The sequence below is a fragment of the Pristis pectinata genome, chromosome 8 (assembly GCF_009764475.1).
Source record: "Pristis pectinata isolate sPriPec2 chromosome 8, sPriPec2.1.pri, whole genome shotgun sequence".
Taxonomy (NCBI): domain Eukaryota; kingdom Metazoa; phylum Chordata; class Chondrichthyes; order Rhinopristiformes; family Pristidae; genus Pristis; species Pristis pectinata.
In genome coordinates this window covers 65,197,035-65,217,362 of record NC_067412.1, presented here as the reverse complement: position 1 = coordinate 65,217,362, position 20,328 = coordinate 65,197,035, and the positions used below count along the sequence as shown (strand labels likewise).

General features: G+C 35.3%; 1 protein-coding gene across 1 annotated transcript in view; it reads right to left on the bottom strand.

Annotated features, from left to right (window-relative positions):
* Nucleotides 1–20,328, bottom strand: part of LOC127573393 (transmembrane protein 33-like) — a 93,791-nt gene that overhangs the window by 52,139 nt on the left and 21,324 nt on the right. The window contains exon 6 of the mRNA XM_052021575.1: nucleotides 3,706–3,839. Coding sequence (XP_051877535.1) covers nucleotides 3,706–3,839 — 134 coding nt within the window. The remainder of the gene's footprint in view (nucleotides 1–3,705; nucleotides 3,840–20,328) is intronic.

Here is a 20,328-nt window from a genome sequence, read left to right as displayed (position 1 = left end):
AGATAGGCACGATGGTCAGCATAGACACGGTGGGCCAAAGGACCTGCTTCTATGTTGCCCAATCTGTGAATCTATGATAATTGATATACCACTGGGAGAAAACTTTAATGTAACAAGGCCACTAGCCTACCATCAGAAGCACACATCAAAATTCCCTGCATAGCACAGCCCAATAAACTTTAGCAAACGAGGATGCAGAATGCAATAATGCTGGTAGAAAAGCGCTTTGATTTTAGAGAAATTGACTGAATGGGATGCAAAAAATTCTATGACATGTTGTGCTTGCCATTCAAGTAAGAAAGAAGGTCTATTACACAAACGAGATACAAAATAATGCAGAAAAGAGGTAGGAAACAGTGACTAATTGTCTGAGGAGCTATTCAGAATGAGGACATGCTGAGTGCAGTGTTCCACAAGTTGTGTTTTGCCCAATTGTATTTACAATTTATCTGTACTGACTGATATTAATAGACATTAGTAAACCGAAGGGGACCATTGAATCTTGCTGAGGCAGGCTTCAGTCAAAGAAGATATTGGTAGATTAGTGAGGGATTCAGTGTTACACATAGAAAAAAGTGGTTGATTGCTGACAATAATCATGAATATATCCTTCTAGTTAAAGACAAAGTTGGACAACTGTTACAGAAGAGGTTTAGTTCCAATGGCCATAAAGTTGGGCTTTTCAAAATGCAAATAAAACATGACCAACTATCAACCCCAAAGTTCTTAAGTGAATTTGCCAACTATCTGGCTACTGAAGTCTGCAAAGGCAGTATCTGGTTTCCAGATTTTGATGGCGTAGGAATCTTGGGTTATTATGGAAACAATTTCAAGATATTCAAAAGGGACATTAAGAATTGTATTTTTCTGCTTTGATACTCCCAAGATGCCTTCCACACTTAACTGAACTTCACTTTACCAATGTTTATTCTGAAGGGCGAAGAAACATTCAGAATACAAAACTTTGAAACTACAAGGGTATAAAGTGCAAATTGACTATGATAGATTGGGAAACTTTGTTAACGGTATTGACAGTGGATAACACTTAAAGAATGTATACACGAATTACAATAATTATTCTTTCCTGCTAAGCACAATAATATGCAGCAAATAGTGCTACACCATGGCTTACAAGGAAATTAAGGATAGATTCAAAGAGAAGGCATAAACAATTCTGGAAAAGCAGCAGCCCTAAAGATTGGCAGCAATTTGTAATTCAGTAGATGACTAAAAGATTAAGAGGGAAGATGGAGTATGGGAGTAAGGCTGTAGTGTACATTAAAAACTGACTAAAAACATGCAAGGAGAAAAAGATTAATGAAAACAAACATAGGTACCTACAGTCAAATATGTTTGGGAATTAAGAGTCTAGAGAGAGGAAGGATTCAAAGGAGATCAGTGTTAGTAAAGAAATAGTGCTATGGAAATTAATGGAATTAATGGCTGACATATTTACTGGGTTTGATAATCTACATCCCACAGCACTAAAGGAAGCACCCTTGGAAACAACAGATGCATTGGTGGTCATCTTCCAAGATTTCTAGCATCTGCAGGTTTCACAGCTCAATCCCAAAAAATGCCCAACACTGCTAGGTTTTAATGCCATTTGATGACAGATTTCAGGTCATAATCAGCCTCTTCAAGATTACAATAGCTAATGAAATTCAGTTCTGATGTTATAACTGGTCATAATCAAAACACACTTAGAATTATTTGAAGTATCAGCATTACCAGTCCTGAAGGAAAAGTAAACTCTGCCCGTCAGAGCATTTCTATTTATATATACACAGGTAAATTTAGATACTTCATATTAAATATTTCTTTATAACACTAAAGGAGGCCATTCAGTCTACTGAGTCTATGCTGGCTCTTGAAGCAATTCTATCCAGCCTATTCCCTACTTATTTCTTTAAAACCTACTCTCTCTCACATACCCATTAACACCTCACTGATTCTCCTGCCACCCATCTACACTGCAGGCAATTTACAGCAGCCAATTACCCTCACAACCAGCACATTTTTGGGATGTAGGATATGCGAGGGAACCAAAGCACCCGGGAGGAAAACCCAGCTCATTGCAAAGAGAACGTGCAAACTTTTCACAGACAACACCGGAGGCCAGGACCAAACTCAGGTCACTGGAGCTGCAAGTAGCTACAGTACCTGCAGTGTCACTGTGACCCCTTTTTATCCCCATTTAGCTCCTATGATTAATTATGTTTTATTCTTCGGGTCGAGCTACTGTATACTTGAGTGAACCACATTAACAGAACAGATTTTTCTTGGAAATATTATGAATAAATTGTTGAATAGTGAGCACAATTGCTTTGCAAATTACGAGTCCCTGAATGACAAGTTCACATTTGAAGCGAGCGAATGATAGGGCAAATGAGACCATTAAAATCAAGTTCACACCTACCAATAATCCTCAATAGGTTACAGTACAGTATTTAACTGTTCTGTTGAACTGAGTGAACAAAGTGGCTTGGCAAGTGGAGGAGCAAAATGAGCACAGACAGAAATTAAACAGAGTGAAGAGTTTGTGGCCTGGTATATCTTGTACGTTTCAACTAAGCTGCTGTCATTAAGTCAAGTTAGCCCAAAATCCACAAAATTATTTAGGAATACACCCAAACTTCATATGGATGTAAGTAAGAGTACAAAAGTCCAAGGTACTGAAATTCTTGGAATTTTAAAATTACAAGTACCAAATGATTTCAGTAATATTCATGAACATCAGGCCAAGTGCGCAATGAGCCTAATTTTTCAATTTTTAATCTCACTCGTACTTTTGCTATTAAAATGTTTTTCAATAAACAGTTGACTGTGCAGGTTTCCGATGCAAAACAAAACCAAAATTTTAAGAACACTAGTTCTTCAATATGATAACCTATTACTGTCAAATGTAAAGTACATGAATTTTATTCAAATAACACTACTATATGTAGACTTAACAAATCCTGGAGGGACAGCTTTAATGCTCAGAAAGTATTAAATCAAATACCAGTAAACAGATATCAAAGAGATTCTTTTCTGATTTTAGAGAATACAAGCTGTTAGTCAATTACTAAAACAAGCTGTAGTCATCACTGATCATAAAATGTAATGTGTTATTTGATAGATACTAAATGCAATTTTTTTTTTTAGAATGATCTTCAATTCTTCTTGTAAAGATGGAGAGAAAGGTAATTTTTGAGTAATTTTTCCAATCCAGATACAATTAAAATTCAGAGAGACACAAGAGACTGTAGATACTGGAATCTGGAGTGAAAAACAAACTGTTGGAGGAACTTAACAGGTCAGGCAGCATTGTAGAGGGAAATGGACAGTCAATCTTTTGGGTCAAGACCCTTCACGTGCACTGGACAATTAAAATTCAGGCATACAAACAGATGTTGTTTTTCAACAGACTAATTTTAAATTTGGAGTGTATTGGACTACTACACCGTTAAAACTGTTCAATTTTGCCAAAGCTAACTTTTATACAGACCATCATATTAATGCCAGTATTTGAGAGACAAGAACCATGAAAATGCTGAACAACTTCCTGCATTACATTCTGTACAAGTTGTGTAATACCCAATATGAGCTCTTACACATAACACTGTACATAATTCAAAGCAGGCAGTGTAGTTAAAAATTCTGATTAGTGCTTTCAAGATTAAACAGATTGGTACAATATCATTAACTTTGTTTAATATTTACCCGAGCAACATAAAGACACCTGCAGGCATCAAGAGAATCTCATTGCATGCTATGAACTTGAACAGGATCTGCTGGTGCATTGTCATTTTGTCTAAGAAGGATCGCATCCATGGTATGGAATTAGGGCCAATAATCTACAAGAAAAGAAACAAGGAAAATTACTAAATTTACTGACTGACTGTTGGCTTAATTATCATCCATAAAAATCAAACTACTTAACAGTAATATCATACTTGAGTGCACTTTAGAGACATGTACAAAATTACAATGTGTCTTCCATACGTTGCAAGGTAATATACTTCAAATTAGAAATTATGTAAACCCCTCTGATGTCTTAAAACATTGTTGTTATAGACGTACTCTTCGAAACCTCTGAAGTACACTATCAAACCAAAACATATTGACCATTTTTTCCTTTCTATAAATAGTGTTAATTTTAATGTTTTTATATAAGCTTAATCATACATATAAACGGATGGGGAGAATGACTTTATCAGGGAACAACAGTCACATTATTTAATGATTTAAAAAAAACACAAAAAAGCTTCACCACTTACTCGGGAGTTTTCTAACCAATTATGCAAGTGTTTCATTTGTTGCACTAAAGTTAGAAACCTTGTATTTCTAGAACCTCATCAGTCCATGTTTTAATTGGAATATGCCGCCCTGCTTAAAAACTTTTTTTTGATCCTTCACAATTAGTTTATTTTTACTGCAATGACAAATATGCTGTCTCTCTCTCTCTCTCCTGCTATAAGTTAAGCTTTAGCTGGGAAACCAAAACAAAGTTCAATGGTTAGTTAATTTGAATTTTGAAATTTAAAGAATATGTTGCCAAAAAAGCATTTGTGCAGTCACGCCAAACAGTACACGTTAACATAATCCTTATAAGGGCTCAAAGTCAAATATTGGTGTTTTTCCTAACAAGGAAATAACCAATTCAAAGCTATAAAGCAGGGGATGCCTATTCAGCTGAAAATTATACTGGCTTTAAAATGTGCAACAACGGTACGCTTTGAACTTGTGTCTTAATTGTATTCCCTGCTTAATTGGCACATTGTGGTTTGCATGTAGCTATCTTAACGAATGTGATGAATTCATTTTGTTCTTATTCCTAAATGGTGTTAGATGGAAAAAAAATTAATTATAAAGTATAATTATAAGATTAACCTGCTAGAGATGCAGGTTATTTCCAACACTGCTTAGATTTAACAGCAAAATAAAATCCTGATAGACTTTGACAGGTGTTAACCTACGTCCAGCATCACCTGTGTACTTCAAACGTTAGCCTTGATTTGTGATCACCAATGGCATAACAGTTGTTGGTGGTGAAGAAAGCTGTCCACAACAAATCTGAATCTTTGGTATGGATTTCAAGGTTTCCTCCCAACCTTAGTTGCCGTCAGGTATCAGATCTAGAGGACTTCTGGCATCTAAGCAGCGTGCAAACACATTATTGAGTTCATCAAGACTTCAGAAGCAAGAAGTTAAAAAAAAATTGCCACCAATTTTTTAAACATTTCATATAGCAGGAAAAATAGTTGGAAAGTGCATGTGAAAATTTTATTTTTTTTTTACGCAAGATTAAATTAGAAACTAAAATATGGGTAATTTAAATATGAATTTTAAAAATGGCATGAATTTTGAATTACTTATCTGGATGAATAATGAGCACACATTTAAAATGAGTATTTTAGGGCCAGAGAGGTTGTCAAGCAGTAATTATGTCTCAGTAAGCCATTAAAACTCTGTTATTCTCATGTAACCAAAGCAAAACATTTTCAGATTTTCAAACAAAAAGCAGCAAAATGAGTTTACTAACACTAAGTTGTTGCAGGCTCACTGAAATTTGAAGATTATGTTGGGGAAAGCTATAACAGTACACCCTGTGGAGGCGCAGGAAATCACTGACTGGAGTTTAAATGAACACATGCGCACTCCAGCTGTCGTATTTCCTGATTACAATCACGACTGTTGGAAGCCTCGTTGTTATTCTTGGTGCAAATACAGGCCAAAATATTAAGGCCAACTTAATTCAGTTAAAACTAGTACAGGTTTTATGATATACATAATGGCTACACGGAAAACTTCCCTGGTCTCACTTCAAGTAAACCAAAAGAACAACTATTTTAATGATCCACAGTGTCTTGAATAGTAGCAATTTTCTTAATGTCCATTCTTGAAATTATCCGAAAACATATGTCTATTTAACGTGGGATATTGTAACATAGTAGACAAGTTACTAACTAGAGTACATCCAGATGCCCGGACTATTGCTCTGAAGATACAAGTTCCATTTGCAGCATGGTAGCTCAAGTAATTATTCAGAGATTAAAATGCTAGCATTATTAATAGTGATGATGAAACTACCTGGATATCATTTGAAAAATTCATCTACTTCATTAGTGTATTTCAGGAAGACTTCTACTCTTTTCTATTTGACACCAGGCCTACTGCTGTGGTTGCCTCTCAACTATCCTCCAAAGTAGTTGGGCAAACAATTACTAGCACCCAGTTCAGGAGACAATTAGTGATGGACAATAAATGCAGGACTTGCTAGAAACATTCACTTCTCTTGAACAAGTAAATACAAAATCAATGGCATAAACTTTTACAGATGCAACTTGAAGGTTTCCTTCCTCAAATCTTATCATATCAAACCCATACGGAATAAAAAAAATAGAAACCAAAACGTTTCTGGGGAAGGAAGGGAAATGGGAAGCTGGCTATTGGCCAATGGACACAACTGATCTTGAGGAACTGCAAAACTCTCATATAGACACCAAAACATACAAAATGATCAACACTAACCAGGTGATTAAAAGTAAACAAAATACTTGTGAAAATTAGAAAAAGATAGAAAACAAAAAGAGAAAAGAACCACTCAGTCCCTTGACTTTTCCCTTTAGTATTTCAATTTAGTAATTCAGATTTAATTGCATTTTGAACTCTTGTAATATCTCACTGTTCACCTGCAAATCATTTCTAACAGTTTATCACCCAAGGTATCTTACAGATGTGTTAAGTCCACTAGCATTAAATCAAATAGGAAGTTCCTTAATGCAGCTTGCCTGCAGATCTTTTAAACAATATTTGGTGTAAAATGCTGCCTTAGCTTTTTTTTAAAAATTAAAAATAAGTTGAAGTTTCTCTGATCTTTAGTTATGACTATTGACTTTATGCTAGGGGTCATTCTTGTTGCTGTTATCTCTAATCTACCCAATGCTGGGTCCATCTTTTCTCCAGTGGAACAACCAGCATTATGTGAGTTGTGATTAATGTATTACATATAAAATATTCCATTTTGTTTCCACATTATCTTAACACTGAAATTAAACAACTTGCCTTTTGTTTCCAAAGTCTCTTTTACTTATATTTCCTGCATTGCATACCAATTCTCTTTTCACTTTCTTGCAATAGTGCATAATTTGGTTTGCTTGAGTAAATTTCATTTTGACTACCTATATATGAACATCACAAATTTGTATGGTAATCTTTAACTGCATGCTCCACTCATACATTTTATGATCACTTGAAAAATTAACAAATTTTGCAATTCTGCATCAATTAAAACTGTACATTTGGCAAGGATCTCATTGATACGGTAAGAGGAATGATTTAACATTACCACCATCATTACCAACTCCAACCCACTAACCCCACCCATCCCTAACCAAGCCAGTGCACCAGTGTCATGGGGGAGGAAATCACAACAAAATATGAGCAAGTGTGTCCACCTTTCACAATCATTTTCAGCATTTGCACCAGCAATTTTTTTCTCCCACTTGTCAACTCTCTGACTGAAGCCCAATTTTAATCTTTCTCTACATGAGGCTCAAAGGAAAATTTACTACATTAAAAAGGAACAATGTGACCTTAACTGACTCCAGAGAAAAATAACAGATGGAAATAGTTTCACAATTATTCTTCCCCAGTTTAAACTGTTGATAATCAGCCATCTCCAAGATACTAATGGAATCAATGGTGGATTTCATCCAATCAGGATTGTTCGGCTCTCGCACCACATCCAATTTCAGTCCTCAAAGTTTACAGCATTTTAGCCAAATTGAGGTTCTTGCCATAAATTACAATTAAATTGAGAATGGCTTTTGGCAAGTTCTGCAAAAGTTATTATCCATTATACATGCAATTATTTCTGAGCAATAAAGATATCAATGCTGCAAAAAAAAAGAAACAAACTGCTGAGGAACTCAGTGGGTTAGGCAGCATCTGTGGAGGCAGAGGGATGATCGACATTTTGGGTCGAGACCCTGCATCAGGACCCTATGTATATGCTGTTGATTAGGCATAGAAATGAAATCAAGAAAAGTCAACAGGCACAATGTAGAAACATTCTGCATCAACCTAGATTGAATGAACATAAATATAGCACAAAAAGACTATGTTCTGGAAGGTGTCTTGATTACCAACCTCAGTTTTATATCTGCACATTGTTTAATCCCAGAGAAAAGAAAAACACATTTTAGCATTCCAAAAATACAATGAGAAAATCAATTTACAATCATATTTTCCCTAAGACATCAACAGGGCAAAAACGATTTCACCTTTCCAGGCAGTAATGTATTTGCCAAATGTTGAGGTGGCAGGCAATAGTAATAAAAGCTATTGACATACATATCAGTTTGCCATATATGCAGTCTGGAAGTATTCCTCTATGCTAAACCAGTGTTTTAACTAGATAAAAGCACCAAGGAAAATGATTCTATTTCTTTAGCAGAATCAGAAATTATCAGCAATAATCAAACATGGCAGATGTGAACTGAAGACTATGAGAAACAAGTGATCATTTGGATGAACACAAATATGATCTTTTTTTGATACTAGATGGGGCAAGTGAGAAAAAGGGTGAGTAAGCAGAGAGAGCAAAGAGAGATGGTGGAGTCAATGGGCAGAGGTAGAGGGAGGCAGGGCCAGGAGGCAGAGGAGAGGAAAAGAGGTTGGGGTCAGGAGGCACATACTGGAAGTGGAGTGGGGGAGCCAAGATAGACAGAGAGACTTCTGGACCATTAATCGGGTGACTCGGGTTTGAACTTTATCAAGGAGCTGGGGAATTTAAACTTAAATAAACAAACATGGAATTAAAAATACAAGTGCAAACCTACTCAATTGTCATAAAACCCCATGTTGTCCACTCATATCCTCCAGGGATAGAAATCTAAAATCCTTACCCATCAGGTCTTTTGACTCCAGTTTCACCAATATAGTTGACTCTTAACTATCTCGTCAGTTCAGGGCAATTAGAGATGGACAACAAGTGCCGTCCACAAGCCACAACTGAATAAATAAGTTAAAAAGAAACAAGCACACAAGAAAGGCAGCCTTAAAAAAAATCTTCAAAATGCACTTTCTGGAATATGACTAATACCTACTGAGAATGTTATATTTTTTCAAAATCAGTTGCAAAAGCTTTTGGAAATAAAAAGTTAGAACCTGATGCAAATACATTAAGTTGCATTATGGGAAAGTTCTCAATTTTGTTGCAGAATGCCCAATATTTAAAAATAAATTTAAAAAGATTGGAATTGTTCTAAATACTTGGAGTCAAACAAATATCAGTATATTTAGTCTGATTGACGATAGACAGTGCATTGAATTGATATGCTTTACAACTTTATAAAAAGTTTGCAATCTTTGTACATGGAAGTCTTCACACCATCAACAGTCAAAAAAATGTAAAGAATCATTAATAGCAAATATAATTGATTGCAATATTCCCGATTGCAAGCTTTGAGTTCACAAAGGCACAAACCAAGTCCTCAGTTGCACAAACTCAGGTTTCGTGCATTTTATTTTTTTTAAATAATTGTGTGCATTTTCTTTTAAACATTCCTGCTGCATAGAAAAATGCCATTTCCACAATCAAAAAAGAAAATGTCTGACACCACTGTTGATGTCAGCTGTAACTTGTAGCACCCTTGCTCAAGTGAGATTATTGAGAATTCAAGTCTCACTCCAGAGAATGGAGTATAAACAAGTTAGGCTGGTACTTGTAGCACTGTCAAAAACGTCTTTCAGATGAAAGACCTTGGGCCAGTCTGGTCTTTAAAGGGGGTGAAAAAAATAACACTTTTTAGAATAGCAAAGAAATTGTCCCCAAAACAAATATAAAAAAAACTGCAGATACTGAAAACACTCAATGACAAAGGGTTGCAGGCCTGAAATGTTAACTGCTTTTCTTTCCACAGTTGCTGCCTGATCTGCTGAGCGATTCCAGCATCTTCTGCTTTCATTTAAGTTGTTACCGATATCCTGGTCAATATATATATCCCTCAATTAATGCAACCAAAAAGATTACCTTGTCATCTAATGGGAGCTTGCTATGCATAATTGTCTACTGTGCATATTGAAACAATGATCACATTTTAAAAGTATGCCATTGCTTTAAAGCATGTGGAACATGCCAAAGATCCATGAAAGGGTCAAAATAACCATGTCATTTTCCTTTGGAAAATGAATGACAAATGTTAATAGCATTTCAATGAGTCTATTTTAATGGAGTGCACTAAACAATTCTGCATAGACCAAATCGCTTTCAAAATAGCAGAAAGAGTAATGTCAAATGATCAGATGAAGTTTCCATTTAAAATTAACAATACCTATTTCAAGATTCACAAAGTTAATAAAAACTACAGGGGTTGAACTGTATTTGAAAGAAAGAGACCCTTCATCAGAACTGGTTTCTTCAATTTACTTCTAGCTCAGCTAAGTTCCTTCATAAGCCACTTCACAAAAAATTAGTCTGGATTTTGCTCCTAAGTGCTGGCTGTTCCTCATGGAACAACAGGCATATGGCAGAATTTTTAAAGGTTTTATGATTTCTTTTTGACAATTTGTTTTCCAAAATTGCACTTTATTCATAAATTTTGCAATATACAATACAGGATATTTGTCATCATTCCCTGTACCTAAAAGATCACTGTTTAAAATGTTTTGTGAACATGGTAACAATTTGTTTTCCCCTCAAACATTCCATCAGCAATCAATTTGAGGGTTGTTTTTAAAACACAGAGCCTAATCCCTCAGTGTCCAGTGGTGGGCCTTAAATTTATGAGCTTTTGCAGTGGCTGCACTAAGCCTCAGTGCAGTGCTACATTTCAGTTTGTGCAAATTTTGATTGTGGACAGTTCCTGCACTGGAAGTTCATTAAGTTTTGGGCAGACCAAAACGCGCCTTTCATCAAGCTGATGATCTTTGAGCAGCAGTGGATATCTGTCTTAGGATGTGTCCCTGGGAACAGTTCAGAGTCCTATGGTATACTTCGTCACAACTCGAGGAATCTTATTTACAAGTAATGTGGGCTTTCTGGATTTGGCTGTGTTTGCAAGGGATGGATTCAGTGGGCAGCAAGCACAGGTGCTGTAAAACCTCAGCCATTGTTTCTTTCAGATAGTTCAGCTAGTTAGTTTGCAATGCATACCAAGATAGTAGCAGGCATCTAATCAGGAACCTGGAGACAAGATAGGCTTGATATCGATCCAGTTGGTTGGTCAGTGGGAGAACTATACTATTAAGGATTATTGCTGAAGTTACAAATATTTCAGGTCACATATCAGCAAGCACACATGGCCAAATTTACCGTATTGTGATGTCATAGACAATGACCTAATATTTTATTTAAGTCTGCTATCACACCACAAGAGAACTTGCTTTTAGCATAAAAGCACACGATGGTCATACTTGTTTGACCAACTACTTCTACAGAAAACCTGGATACTTTGCCACAAATTTGGGAAACGAGCAGGGCAAAAACAAAATGGGAGCAGACCCTTGAATCACTGCATACATTTCTAAATAATGTCAAACTATGTTACATTTTTAAAGCATGTGCAGAATAAAGAAGATATGATTAATAAGAAAATTCACTTTCCTTGAAAATGTGAAAGAATTTAAATCATTATTTTAATTGTCAAATTCAATTTATATCAGTTCTGAAAGAGTGTAAAAGTGCCACTCATGATCATAATTGACTGCACATCTATTATTTACATAGAAAATATATAGAAGAATTGACAGTCTCTTCAGGGTAAGAAGCTGATGAAACAAAGGAAACAGCTAAAATTCTCATTTGGCCCAAAATAAATCTCTCAATACAGTTGAACTGCAAAAGCAAGATCCAGGCAAAGTGACGAGCTGTGCTTCTGTACATGAGAAATTATAGTTTGTGGAAAATCTTACAACTTTTAAATTCTTCCATGATAGATGGTGACAAATAAAAAGGAAATACAAATTACATTTATTTAAGTAAACAAGTTGCAAATTACTTAATATACAAGACAAATTTATTATGAGAAGAAATGAAATTGCTTACACCAGAAGTGCTGCCCCATCTGTAGGTCATTCTATTACTTTCAAAGATTAAAGCTATAAAATCTCCATTTTCTCACACCAAGGGGCAAGTAAATTTCAAGCTTGAAATAGTAATAAAACTTGTCAATATTTCCTGGAAATGAAATTAACTGTATGTCAAGATGTTATAAGAAATGATAGATGAGTATGGAAAAAAAACAGAAAAATGTTAATTTCACTTAAACCACAGGAAAAAAATCTTTGAAGCAGTGTGCTGAAATGTGAATTAAAAAAGCAGTAAATGTCTTGGCTTACTGGTAAAAAAAAATGGAGTGGATTTACCACTGAAAAGCCAGGAGATCCGCAACAAAAGCATTGTTTGTTATGTATGACAATTTTCAGAGTCGGTGAGCATGGGGCATAGCCTCACCAGCTGTCAAAAGCATTCTGAAATTGTAGCCAACCACTTGTGCTTGGAGCAGTCTTGAACTTCACCAACAGGCTAGGAGCTGGGTTCCCATTGGAACACCATGCCTGGGACCATGCTGGAGGAAACCGCGAGGTCCAGAGACAAACAACTGACAACCTCAAGTAGCTTGCTGATCCAGGCCATCTGCACAGCACAAGTTATCCCTGCAGTATTAATTGTACTTGAAAACATCACAACCACACCACAATAAAGGTGGAAAAATATCAAAGAACATGGGGATTTCTTTACACAAACATCAGCAATTGCATGAATTGAGTCGAAACAGTAATTGATGCATTTCAGTGAAAACTGCATAAACATCAGAAAGGAATCAAGATTATACTGAGAAAGTTAGAAGAGAAAAAAGGATGGGAGGAGGGTCGAGTAGAGCATGGACTGGTGTGGCTAAATGATCAACACTTCACACAGTATATAATTTGGTATAAGTATGTCAGCAAAAAAACTTCTATTAAAACAAAAAGGAGCAAAGATGAACATTAAAGAAAATGCTGAAGTATTCAATACGAAATCTGGCAGTATAAAGTACTCTTTGCAGTAGCTGACTGCTCATTATTATTCCCATGAATTAATATTTGAAGGAAGATGCTTTAATAGAAGCAGCTAAAAGCCTTTTATGCACAATTTTGACAAACTGTATTAAATAAAAGGAATGAATGCCAAGTAAGGGGCTTCCTGCCAAATGCAATTTAAATGGCTTGTTGTGCTGAAACAATCTGAAGATTAAAAACGTCTCGTGAATGACAACAACACACCAGAAAATAAAATTAATGCAGTACTTTCATTAGTAGAATTGCATCTCCATGTGTTTTCTTCTATTATATCTGGAAAAACAGTGGTACAATGGCCTCTTGTGTCACAAAAGGCTTTTAGGCAAATCTCCAGCATCCCAGCACACCTCTGTACAATTCAGCCCAATGCCACTACTCTCTTTAATGAAAACAAACTAGGCAATAAACCACTTGTTCCCCAAAGCTAGGTCCCTCTTGCAACAAACAGAATCTGATAAAAGAAAATATGCTTTCATCTAAATGCTTTTTTTTGAATCAATTATGTCCAGGAGATAAAAAGATAGATATCTTTTTACAAATAGGTTTCTGATTTACTCAACAACTGAACAAATATGAACAAAAAGGCAAAGAATTTTCCATAACACTTTATTGCTGCTTATTGAAAGCCTTTTTACCTCAATGCATATTATGATTAAATCATTTGTCAACAGATCAAAGGATATTTCATTACTGTAAATTAGGCTTTCCAGCTAGTTGACATTTTTTCCACTAACTGTCCTATTTAAGCACGACAATAATTTATGAGTTTGCATTTTCTGACTAACATGAAGACATCTACAATTTGAACTTGCTGCATTGATCACTTTGCATCAAAGCAACAACAGAGGCAAGAGGAAATTTTACTGCACTCAATCGGCACATTGAAGCACACTGTTACCAGATGTTCACTGCATGCTCAAAATACAAAAAGTTCAGTAATTTTTATTAATTCATTCACTCTGTACATGGTTATGTAAAACCCTATCATAGTACACCTAACAAACAAAATTCAGAAAAAATTGCAAATCCTTTACTTGCTCTCCATAAAAATGTAAAAATCCTAAACTAAAAAGAAAATAAAAGTGGGCTTGAAGAAAAATTTTACAAAATGCCCTACGATTCTAACTCAATTTTCATGTAGCAGCCATAACATGTTGAGGAGAAATTGGAAATTTTCTTCACATTTCCATTACTTTATAATAATGGTATCATCCTACAACTGCCCATTCAAATACTTACAAGTCAAAGAATCAGAATGTTCAGTGATGGTTAAGTTCATTTTTTTTTAAAAAGAAGTGATTTCAATAAGCTACAAGTTTGTAAAAAAAAAGTGCAACATTAACGTGTAATAAAATGATAACCTATTTTTAGGAATGTTGTCACACCAGATGTTAGTTAAGACTGGATCAGCTTTTTCTGTAGTCACTGCCAGAATAATCAAGCTGGATTGATCATTATTGAGACCAACAGCAGTAATATTTCATGTATTTAATTTAATATTCAAATGAAACCACTGTGTCTGAATTTTTTTTTAAGAAAGCTTAAAGAAAATGAATTATAACAAATCACAAAGATAGGTTTTGATTTCCCCATCAACATAAAAGATAACATTCAAATGATTCGTACGTAATTAAAACAGAGAACCCTAGCACCTGCTACAGAATTCAACTAATTAGTATTTGAAAATAAGTTTCCATTTAAGCACTTCAGGTGAAATATGGTCACCTACTGAATAACATTTTGAAATATATCTCATTACTTAGTCAAGAACTTCATTTCATAATAAGGGATTCATTTGAGGTTTTGCTTGTTAATTGAAATATTGCCAGCTGTTTGCCACATGCAAAGCCCCAAAATGTGGCTCTGCAGTAGAAAATCTCGTCAAATTTGAAATGCTTCAGGTTACACAAATCCAGTAAACATTAACCAGGGGACATTAGAATTGAACACTGCCGCTATCTAGTGGAATTTCAAGGCATTGCAACTGTACGGAAGGGAAGACATTGGAAAAATTCTCTTAGGTCCCACAAGAGGGAACTACCAATCCTGAATAAAATTACAGTATTAAAATGTAAAATCTGATTAAGATTAAATTTGGAATAAATGCAACTATTCTGAAAGGAAATGCTCAATTCTTAATCTACGCGCACATAACCTGAGATGATGAAGAAGCCTACTACTTGAGAAGTTCAAGATAGGACGGCAAACATCGGAACAAGAAAATGTCCAGCTGGATCCATGGAGTCTGCCCAATTGGCAAAGTGACCTCCGGCTCTCCCCATTCACCGCCTTTGAAGTAAATCACTTGGAAGAGGCAAAATACTTCTTTAAAAAAAAATCCTAGACCAATCCAGTAAAAATGAATTGTGAAATTCTTCTATCTCCAAATATATATCAGAAAGGGCGGTTAATTTCACTCAAAAATGAGGAAAAAAATCTTGAATCAGTTTGCAACAATGGAACTACATTAACTTGCATTAAAAACAAATCTTCAGATACTGGATCTGTTTTTTTTTTAAACATGTAAATAAAATTTTTCATTAAATATATTTCTTAAACAACCTGGAAGTTCACTTTCATTAGTACGATGCAGTAGTTGCAATGAGAATTAGGATGAGGAAGTACATTCAAATTGGTTCCTTTTCTTGTAAATTTATTTTTTCAGTCTCAAGCTAGTGATCCTCCTTAAAATATTAAGGAGTGATTACCTTTCTTCAGGGGAACAATCAAAGTATTATTATTTGTATCATTTTATGGACCTCCTGCCACCAAATTATGATCGAGTTTGGAAAGTGGGGCAGTTGAGTGTCTCATTGAGTGATGATGAAATTCTGTGATCTAAGAGAAGGCATAATTCAACAGTGAAATAATTAACAACATTGCTTTTTCTTGTCCAGAAACATGTGCATCAAGGCAATTCTTCATGAAACAGATTAGCACAGATGGCAGCGGCCATCAAATTATAGGACAAGTTGCGACCAGAGATTACAACTTGTAAAATTCTGAATGGATTTTAAATGGGAAAAAATTGTATTAAGTGAAGCAATCAAAGAATTTTTACTGCAGTATTTTCAAAATCAAGCAAGAATTCAAATGGAATTGTAATCTAAGTGACTGGGACAAATTTTCATACAAATTCCAAAAGACACATTTTCAACCCATCCAAAGGGCTCTGCATTGAAGAAATGAGTTTAAAGTCGTGCAACTTGGTTCTTTACACGCCATTGGAATGCTCATCACAACAGCAAATTTGAATCTTCCTTTGGTGTGTACAGTGTTTGGTAGGCAATTCTGTTAATCATTATTAACAGCTTCATTAACATTCCTTGTGATTCCCATGTGTTTGGCTCCTAAGGACATACAAGATTATCAACCACCAGTTATACTCACCTCCATATATTCTCTTTCATCAATTCCAATAGAATCAGATGTGCAAAGTAGAACCAGTTGTTGATAATCTTGCTTGAGTTTAACACAACCTGGCTAAGATAAATTTCTCCCCTAGAATTCTTCAATTGATTAAGAAATACAAATATAATTAGGATCTGCCCTTTGAGCCTGCTTCACTATTCAATAAGCTCACGACTGATCTGGTAGCCTTGGTAGCCTCCCACCCTTGCTTATCAAATTATCGAAGTCAAGATTGAAAATTAATTAAATTGTTAACATTTTCAATGATTTTTGCCAAATAATAATAATAATTATTATTATTAATAAGTTGGGGATGGAGTAGTCAAGTCTGATGAAGAAAAAAAACTTTGAACAAAATGCTGAAATATGAAAATTCTTGTTCACAACATTCCTTCACAAGAATGATACATAGCCAAAACAGTATTTTGGTAGGATTGGAGTAGCAAAATCTGGAACTTGACAAAAGGCACCCGAATGTGATGATGGGGAGATGGAACCTGTTATTTTTTTTTGTTTGCAGACTGTCTCCTATCAACAATCATTCTTTTGGCTAGAGAGACTTCTCTGTCTTTTAGTATTGAGGGGAAATAAAACAATTAGATTAGTGGTTCTGATATCAAAACACATGAAAGAATAAGTAGGAATAACCATAGGTCAAAGAATGGAGATGGAAAATGGGTGAAGTTGGATAAGAACATGGATGGTGCTGGGTAGGGGCTATGCAACACATAATGGGGAAGACACAAGAACACGATACAGATGGTGCATAAATATTTGGTGTTTGGTAAGGTTTTGTTGGCAGGAAGGCAATGAAGCCTTACCCATGTTAAAAATAAAATTAAAAAATTAAGCTGAGTGATGAAAATAATCCAATTAATGAAAAGATTCCTTAAATTGCTAATCCACAAGCAGTTTAGGCTGGAGTATACAAATTATTAAAGAAAGTTACAAAGTGATCTAATTTTTCCCCTCAGTAAAAATTGCTCACTGTATTAAAATTCTTCAAAGCACTTCAAGTAAAATGAGTTACATTTCAAACCGAAATTACTCGTTAATAGGTGAACACAGTAGCCATTTTCTACACAGATTTTCTACTCCTCCAGACAGCTACAAACTCAATGACTGAAATTGGGGAGAAGAATGTTAACTAGCTCAAGGAGAAATCCTGTTTTTCTTCTACATTTACCCAAATCCCACTAGAACAGATTTGTAGAACATCTCAACAAAAGTACGGCATCTCTGACCTTGCATTATTCCATCAGCTGTGCTCAAATGTGTCAGCTTAGATTAATTTTAATCTTGATGTAAAACTCTTGCCACCCTCAAAGTCAAAAATATTAAACACTTCATAAATCCTACTCAGGAAACAAATAATCAAAGTAATGCATTTAGAATCCATTTTTCAGTATTCTGATAGTTAGATCTTATGAAAATAACTTTTTGTAAAAATTGAGATTCTAAAAATCATTTATAAATATTACAGATATTATGAATATAACCGCACTGCAAATTAAACCTCAGCCAGTGGAATTTCATTGTATAAGAAATTATAGTGCTGTATTGAAAAGTTGAAAGGCTTTGAATTTTATTCTGCAAACCTGCACATTAGAATTTGCTAATGAATAAATCAATTTCTACTGAAGGACAAACCTGACTGAATTATTAAATCATACATCAAGTCTAAAGTTGTCACTTCCCAGCTACTGCATTGACAAGCCATATACATTTGTTAAGCATCTGAACAAAAGAGATATACTGCTGTTTTATTTATTTGGTAGAGTACAGATGGAGGGCTGCAATTTATCAAAATGACAACTAAATCTATCTTGTCATACCTATAGCTATAATAAGAGTGTGCTGAGATCAACAAGTCTTTTCTTCAAAATTACTGATCTGTAAATTGCCCTTGACTGTTGTGGCAAATAAAAATCACTTTCCTCTGTCAATCTGGATCTTGCAAACATGACAAACATTTAGTACCTACAAAAAAAAAGATTGCTAAGTATAGCATTTTTTTAAAAATCATTCGCATTAGCTGATATTAGGACATGACTAGTGGACAAAACTTTCAGGATAAATTGAGATTTTTCCAAAAGATTTCAAATGCACACATTTCCAGTAATATTAGAAACACATTTTGTTTAGCTTAATTATATTCAAGTTCAAGGAGTTAAATGGTAATTCTACAAATGATCAAATAATGTGTATTATTGAAAATATCATCTTTGAAGCAATATGATCTCAACTGATTTGTTTCACCACCTCTCCCCCCCACCCCCTCTGATTTTCTTTAAGATCCACAAGTCTTGTTCTTGATGATCAAACGTTAGCATTATTAATTAAAATTAAAATGCTGGAAACATCCAGGAGGTCAGAAAGCATCCAAGGAAAGTGAAACAAAGTTAACCTTTCAGGTTGATGGTACAGGAAGAGATCAACAACTTGAAATACTGGGCTGGATCACACTTTTGGCTAGCTGGTAGATCCCCAGAAAAGCATCAGATGGCTGCAGTGTGCATGTCAGTGCATTCCAGACTTGAGCATCTGTGCACTGCAGTGTTCACAATGAGCTGGAGGTCAAATGATGGTGTGAACAGCCTCCCACTCTACTGCTGGGCTCAGCACTTCATACCTGGCCTCTCAGCTATATACCAGAGAAATTAATGGGATCACCAAACTTCTCAAAAAATATTTAGTGATATTGGATGTTTTCTTTTCTACAAAATAGTTTAATTATTACTTTTTAAATTAATTTATCAAAGTTGAATGTTAATTTTTCCATCATCAGACATTTAGAAATAGTGGAAAAAGGTTTTACACCATGAGCTGTCAGAGGCCATTAAAGCACCCCTTAGGTATGGCCTTGGCCTCCACTCCTGGCTTCCTGGTCACAGCTCATGGACTGCTCCATGGAACAGCCTCTGATGAGGTTGGCAGGACATGGGAGCTGAGCAGCTGCAAAAGATAGGTGTGACTGTGGATATCCAGTGAAAGGCAAAAGCAAGATGCATGCTGAGTCAGCACAATGCAGCCCAATCAGGGGTGTCTCTACAGATGCCACATCGGCTGGGTACTCCAGCATTTTGCATTTTCATTTCAGATTTCCAACATCCACAGTATTTTGCTTTTGTGAATCTTTAGCCACAGTTTTGCTTACAGTACTTTGTTGGTTGTGGTAATACCCTGAATTTATGCTGAAGGATGTAATAACAAGAAACAGTAAACTCTCATTTATCCAGTATTTATACATCAGAAATTCTCATGCAATTGGCAAAGTTTTAAGGATTAGATTTATTTTTGCTGTATTTTACATTAACACTGTCTAGCCTTAAAATATGGAATTGCAGTGTTAAACAAAGATATTTAAAAGCAAGGAGAAGACGTAACACTGTCTAGCCTTAAAATATGGAATTGCAGTGTTAAACAAAGATATTTAAAAGCAAGGAGAAGACGTATAGTTTGGCAATTTAAAGGTTTATGCATAAAATACAAGTGTGTGATGTATTTTTTTTGAGCAATTCTCATACAGTTAGTACTGCCCATTCCCCAGGGATGCTGATTGGGTGAGATTATGGTGTAGATTGAAAAGAATACGAAGATTAAGCAAAATCAGCATGGATTAAATGAAAGAACAAAAATCATGTTAGACTAAACTGCTGGAGCACGTGGCAGGAACCATTCAATGCAATGCACTTTGATTTTCGGAAAATGTTCAATAAGGTCCCACACAGGTTGGTCAACAAGGGTAGAGCACACAACATTGGGGGGCAATATAATGACGTGGACTGGGAATTGGTTATTGGACAGAAAGCAGAGTGTGGAATAAACAGATCTTTCTCAGGTTGACAGACAGATGAGGGGCACTGC